At 34.1% G+C, this 7463-nt stretch overlaps 1 protein-coding gene across 1 annotated transcript; it reads right to left on the reverse strand.

The window, feature by feature from the left end:
- Positions 1–2764: 2764 nt before the first annotated feature.
- Positions 2765–5792, reverse strand: LOC112522350 (cucumisin-like). The gene is made up of 10 exons (XM_025131444.1): positions 5718–5792; positions 5461–5549; positions 5290–5381; positions 4969–5209; positions 4367–4877; positions 4196–4293; positions 3879–4100; positions 3668–3779; positions 3369–3582; positions 2765–3285 (listed from the first exon to the last, which is right to left on the reverse strand). The coding sequence occupies exons 1-10, from the start codon at positions 5790–5792 to the stop codon at positions 2765–2767; spliced, it is 2175 nt and encodes a 724-aa protein (XP_024987212.1).
- Positions 5793–7463: the final 1671 nt, after the last annotated feature.

Raw genomic sequence — 7463 nt, forward strand, 5'->3', positions numbered from 1 at the left:
ATTTTTTAAAAACATTAGTGAGATAGATTGTTATTTATCGGTCTTCTTAATATTATTATATTAATCAATAATTATGATTTTTTTTAAGTAATTTAATATATTTACTAAAGAGTAAATTACGTTTTTCATTCTTATTCTTTGTTAAAAGGCTCTAAGGTCAATCAAAGGCTCGTGTTTTAACCTAAGAAAAGTGAACATGTTTTGACCCATAGAAAATTCAATTGTGCTGATTTGATACAATACATTTTTCTAATTACAATCAACCTTGGCTTTTGAGTAAAATGTAAGAGTATGTCTCACAGTTGGCCTATTTTGAGCTAAATTCCACTTTTATGGGAGACTTTTATTAGGTTTTTTGGTTGATTTCGTGATGAACAACATATACAACAACAAAATATATTTTTATTAATTTTTTTACCATAAATATGTTTGACGACATCATATATTGAAATAATAACCGATATTTAAATATTATCAAGATTTTTAAAAATAAAACTCATACAAAGTATTTCTTTTTCAATTTAAACATGATTAATTTTATTTCTTTTTCAATTAATTTCGATAAACATATGTTGTCATTAAAATGAGACAAAAAACAACTTTAAAAATAATTATTAAATTGGAAGAAAAAGATTAAGAAAAAATAAATAAAAGTAAGATGGGGACAAATATTGTAACATCCCAAAATTTCAAATAATTAAATATAACAAAATTAGTATCCTAAGATCAAACACTTACATTGCAGCGGAAATAAAATCTCCAATATTATAAATTATATCAACATCTAACATTACAATCTTGACGAACATACTTTGCTCTATATAACAATGTCTTGATATGCACATGTCCTTCTTTGATGCTAATCCTTGTATCTCTCTTTATCCAACTTTTCTTTCCACTCAAATATCCGCCTGGGTGCAAAAGTTTTAAAAGAGTTTTGGGTGAGCCTTAGACCCAGTGAATCCACAGTTTTCATGCATGAACAACAACTTTTACGATAAACAATTTTCACAAAGCTTCATAAATTAGCATGCCTTGATGAGAATAATACTTTTCACAAAATAAAGATATTATCGTGCGTGTCTACATCACAAAACAACGACGTCATGGAAGATGTCTACCTCACACAACATTACATGGCGAACTCACACCGCATGTCCGCACTTACGGCTTAGACAAGCTCACAAAGCATGCTCGTCTTTACAAAATTATACCGTAGTACATCCCCATTAACACACAAGTACTCAAAACACATATTAGCAAAATATCGAACTTTTCACGCATATATAGCATATCAAAAATCTCGAGAAACTTCAATCAAGCTTGTGGATAATTATAAATAAGGCATGCAACCATTTTAAAAATAAATCACGTGTAACTCACTGTACAAGTCGTAGTCAAAACCGTTATGTGAAGAGGCTAGCGTCTCCTGATTGGCGTCGAACTATATGTGATGTACAACACCATCGACTATCATTAGAGCGTCCACCCGCCTTTTCTCATAATAGTTCTCCTTCTTGACCCCCAAACTTCACATAAAGCTACATACTCCAATTTTATACTAAGTTATCGGTCGTTTCACGGAATATGAAACGATAAACCAAGATTAATGGTCGTAGGTTTCATGACCATTAATTGAGTTTCCTGTCATTAAATTGCATTCAATTATACAGTCTAAACCCTTCACTTTGATTGCATTTACACTACAACTACATGAAATTTAACGACTACCAATTTATTCCATTTTTTTTGGTTATTACAAATATAAAGTAACTCGTCACTTCAATACTTTCAGTTACATATTTATTCTTTTTTCTCTTAGTAACTGAAATATAAAAAAGCAAAAAAAAAAAATAGAGTTTTGCTGTAAACATAAATCAAACCCGTTATCTCAAGAAAGGAACACCACAACTATTCCAACTAGCTCACAATTCTAAATTTTAGGTTTAGAAAAAATATAAAAACACCCTTCACAATTAGACTCTATAAAAAATTTCCATTGTGACGAGAAGATTAAGTCAGGACCGTGTATCCCCTACTCTCTTAGTAGGTCTGTTGTTGTATATGGACATTTTCTTGGACAATAACATGTCAAAACTTAATAACTTGTATTATGTTATTTTAATTCAAATTAAAAGATTAATCTTAAAAACAAACTTAGAATTGATATAAATTATGGCATGCATCTCTGAGTAGAGTGGCATGTATTTAGTACGTCTAAGAAATTTGATTATTCACCGTTAGTCAGTAATGTGGGTTGGCTTGGTTAGTAGTGACCGTTCATTCTGTCTCACCCGTCTGCCGACCAATGTACCAAATGCTCATACGGGAAAGTTGACCCCTGGGTCTGGAACCTGGGGGGTTGCCAACTATGTGATGAGAATTGGTAGATTCCGCATCTTCATTAGAGGTATACACACACAATTATCAAATTGAAAATACGATTAATCTTTTGCGTCAAACTTAGTGCTTTAATTTTATGCAAAAGCAATATTTTTTTAGCCCAAAATTGCTAGAAGTGCATATCATTTAACAAAATTTGTTATGGTAAATATAGACAAAACAATTATTTTCAAAAAATAAATAAATAATGTTATTTGATATGTTGTCTACTATAAACATCAACTGATATACAAACAATAAAAAACAAATTACAAGATAAAATGAAAACTATCTTAAATGATGTTTTTAAAATTCAATTCTATTGTGTGTGTGTGTGTATATATATATATATATATATATATATATATATATATAAAAACAATTAAATCCTGAAGGCAACAATTGGACTGGTCACGTTATGTACTCCGTCACTCCAAACCAAGGAACCGGAAACCATCTTACACCCAATTCTAGCATCCACCATCACCACAAAAGATTGCTTCTCTCCCACTCTTTTGAACGCAAGACTCCTCGGCCTAACCTTCACCACCAGCCCTGATGGTGCAACCACATTGGCATGGTACGTAGAATCGGGTGCACCCACGTTAGTAACCGTCCTGTTAAAGGTTCGGACGATGTTGCCTGGTTGTTGAGCCGAGAGACCAAAAGAAGGATAGTTTAGGTCCCAAACGGTCGCGTTATTGGCCGCCGAGCAACTACTTGAATCACCAGTCACCATTTTCAAAGTTGTGGCGTTGTAACCTTGCCCACATAAAAATGACACGAAATCTGATTCCCCAGCGTCGTAAACCAAACCTGGGTCCACGCCCTTCAAAGGATCGATATGGCCAGAACCATATGCAAATTCAGCCTCGAGGTTTTTGGTTGGACTCATTGGTGCAGCTGCCACAGAGAAAGCAAGTTGTTCACAACCTAAAATCACATACATAAGATTGTGCGATCTGGCAATATCTCTACCGTGTTACCTGTGGTCATAAGCGCTGACTTGATTGCAGCAGGAGACCATGTTGGGTGGAACGATTTAACGTAAGCTGCAGCGCCAGTGGCATGAGGACAAGACATGGAAGTGCCGGAGATAATATTGTATGGGACAACACGGGTATCCCCAGCTTCTCCAGTGACGGTTGTAGCCATCGACCAAGCGGCTAAAATGTCCACTCCAGGTGCGGTTAAATCGGGCTACATCAGGATTCAAATGTTAACAGAAATAGAATGGGCTTCATCCATTTCTCCATAAATACAAAATGGTAACTTCATTAGTTACCTTGAGGAGATCTGGTGTGATTGGGTTGGGACCCCTTGATGAGAAGGAAACCACAGTTGGAGCTGCTTTGTCTACAGGTTCATAACTCTTTAGAATGGTTGCACTTGGTGTTCTATAAGAAAAGAAATGGTTCAGAATTAACATGTGAATTCCACGCTTCTACATTATTCATTGATGAATATACGGTACAAAGCAAGCAGGATAGACTTACGTGGTGGAGTTTATGTATCCAAGAACGGCACTGCCATCTTTGGAGCTTAAATATGTTGTTGGAAGAGGGTAAGCAAAGGCCGAATCTAGGTACCCAAAATCACCTTCCACCACCACTCCACTTGCACCAGATTCCAAAGCATTCGTCGGTCCATCAAAATCTTCACAAACCACAATCTTATTTTGAACCGAAGTCGGATCCAACGAATCTTCTTCACAGTATCTGAATTCAATCGTTGGTTTTAACTTCAATCATTAAACTTTCGGTGCAATTTCGGTCCCTCAAAGTGGTTGATTTTAAAGAGATTGATTGATTACCTAGATTCATCTGATGTAAACCCCTTTTTGGTATTAGGCACTGATCCGCCATAAACTATCGGATGAATCGCACCCTCGAATGTGTTTATTGTCGGCCCCTACACAAGAATCAATAAGAATCACCATATCCGTTTACGATCGATAGCTCAAAATTGAAGAATAATTTCTTACCTCGTAAGTGATATTGTTACCCAACACAATCTGAGTTAGAAACTTCCGATCAATGCTGCTAGCGGCAACCGATAACGACCATGGTGAGAAATTAGTAATCGATCCAGGACTAGGTCCGTCGTTTCCGGCGGAATTTGAAGTTAGAATCCCATTCTTCATGGAATGAAAAGCTCCAATGGCGATAGTATCTTCAAAGTAATCGAAAGGGTTGGAACTTCCAACTGAAATAGAAATGATATCGACTCCATCAGCAATTGCATCGTCGAAGGCCGCCAGGATATCAGCATCTGAACAAGTCTCCCAACAGATCTTATAGACGGCTATACGTGCTGACGGAACACCCCCTCGAGCAGTCCCGTTAGCTAGACCTAACAAGTTGGCGTTGTTCACTGCACGTCCGGCCACGGTGGATGCCGTGTGCGTGCCATGGCCATCGGTGTCTCTTGCTGACAGCTCCTCGTCTCCGACTGCACTCTCCTCGGTCTTGTAGTATTTTGCTCCGATGAGTTTGCTGACAATATATACGCAGTGATCACGTTAATAACGCCATAATAGTATGAAGAAAAATTAAAACGAATCACCAATGAAGCGAATTTATTTACTTGTTGCAGGTGAAATTGATGGAATCGCATGAGCCTTTCCATTTGGGCGGTGGAGGACCAAATCCATCGTCCTTGAAGCTGTCGGATTCCGGCCAGACTCCGGTGTCTAGCATACCGACGATGACGTGGCTTTCAAGGGGTGCTCTTTTAACATCTTGAGGGAAGCCCATGAAGTCCCATGACCTTGTTGTATGCAGTTTCCTTGTTTGGCTTTGAAACACAGACACCACTCCCTCCATTCCTGCCATTACCGTACGTTAATGCATGCATGATTCTATAAAATTTAAGAAACATATAATTAAGAATTACAAGTTCACTCACGAGCCATTTTGTTTTTTTGGTCTTCTGAGAGCTTGGCCACGAAGCCATTAAAGCTTCTCTGGTAGCTCCGTAGTAAAGATTTTGAAGCTCGGCTGCTCAAAATATATGAATCATATATGTAATCACAAATAAGTGATACCATAAATCATTAAAAAACAAATGGTAATAAACCTGCCAACAACATCTTCTAGTATGTTACGGTGAAGTGATGCCACGGATAAATCACTCTTCGGAAGGTCACCCATGTACACGATGTATGTCTGTAAATTAATTCATAACACAAATAAATTTTTATCTGAAAAAAAAAACCTATATATATATATATAAACTATGACAAGTAATAAAGAAAATGATTAAAAGAGTCTCATTATATTATATATTATGTTTTAGAAGATGCATAGTAATAAAGAGAAAAGAATAAGAAATGCCTTAAGATCAATGGGTTCAGCTGCTAGAGGACATGTGAGGGTGAGTAATAAGATCAGCCATAACGTAGATGCCATGATTGGATATGAAGATATAAATATGAGAGCTGTCTATATATATATATATAGAGAGAGAGAGAGAGAGATCAATCCTCGTTGGTTTCTCATAAATAATTAATCCAACCTTCTTACACGTGGTACGAAATTAAATAACCTTTGACAATAAGATTTTAGATTATCAAGTTACGTGTTGTTGATCAACAAGTTTTTTTGTATCTCAAATGCTGTAATTGTAGTTTGACTAGTTTCTATATAATTTGAACGTTACGAATTAGTAATAGTTCAATATGATTGACCAAATAATCCATCTTGTGTCAACATACGATCGAGGTTGAAAAGTATTTTCGTGATCATATTGTTGTAACCTAGCCGGGCAATTCTTAATTTCATTTTGGCCCCGATTCTTATTTTTTATTTATTATATTTATCAAGCAAAATTTGTATATGTATATACTATATATATATTATAAAGTATTTTTACAAAAACTCTTAAAAATCGTTTTTTATGCATGAAATACTGTATATTGATGCATATTACTTAAAATTCAAGATTACAAGTAATTTTACATAAGTACAACTTATTAAAGCTCCATTTTTAAATTCGTATAACTAGCTGCATATAAACATATCAAATACGGGATAAATATTCATTTTAAATATAAAAAATCTAGAAATATAATTAAGATAATCATTGAGTTCTAACAAAATGTTTTAATATTATCTTTATAAAAGATTGTATTATTAAACCAAAAATAAATTACTTTGTTATTAAATATAAAATTAATTATAATAAAAAATTTAATTAAAGAGGTTACATAAAAAAACGAAAACTACTGAATAGTTAATTTGATACTAATATCGATTTATTTATTTTTCAAAAATTTATGTTATCTTTAAATTTATATTTCATTTAAAAATAAAAACATTACCGCTTTCTCAAAATCATATAAAATTGTATTATATCGATAAAGATAAAAAATAAAACGAAACATTAAAATTGAGATTTATCTCGTTTTATTGCACGAGTACCTTATAGAGTGTGTGTGTGTGTATATATATATATATATAGAGAGAGAGAGAGAGAGAGAGAGAGGTGTTATTATACAATTCTTTACATTTGTACAACCAATACAACTCAATCTCAACCGTCCATTTAATTTGATGAATATGTAATTTCATAGAAGTTTTGATTGTTTCCTAATATAAAGTATTGATCATAATTAATGATCCTTATTCATCTTACATAAATATTTAAATCATACTAAATGAACTTTCATCATTTTCATAAATATTTCAATTTATTAGGTTGCATTGGTTGTACAAATGTAATGGTTTGCATTTGAAACAAACACACACACACACACTCTCTCTCTCTCTCTCTCTCTCTCTCTCTATATATATATATATATATATACATAGAATCATGTGAGACCAAAAGTTTTTCGTGAGACCCGTAAGGCCAATTCCTAACCCTTGGATTAGATCTACAATCTAAACATTCATAATCGCAAAATTGCCACGAGACTTCTCAATAATCACAAAATTGATCTTACGAGTCTCATGAAAAACCTTTGATTTCGCGTGAACTAAACCCTATATATATATATATATATATATAGAGAGAGAGAGAGAGAGAGAGAGGAGTGATCAAATAAAAACCGCCCTCATTTGTGTAAACCGTGCAAACCA

Source organism: Cynara cardunculus (genome assembly GCF_001531365.2).
Source record: "Cynara cardunculus var. scolymus isolate 2C chromosome LG 1, CcrdV1, whole genome shotgun sequence".
NCBI classification, from domain to species: Eukaryota; Viridiplantae; Streptophyta; class Magnoliopsida; order Asterales; family Asteraceae; genus Cynara; species Cynara cardunculus.

Excerpts from the sequence above, each read along its gene's own strand:
- LOC112522350 (XM_025131444.1), bottom strand. The coding sequence starts at position 5,792 with ATGGCATCTACGTTATGGCTGATCTTATTACTCACCCTCACATGTCCT. Across the intron at positions 5,382-5,460 it reads CTAGAAGATGTTGTTGGCAG|CCGAGCTTCAAAATCTTTAC; the intron begins GTTTATTACCAT and ends TATTTTGAGCAG. Across the intron at positions 4,294-4,366 it reads GTAACAATATCACTTACGAG|GGGCCGACAATAAACACATT; the intron begins GTAAGAAATTAT and ends ATTCTTGTGTAG.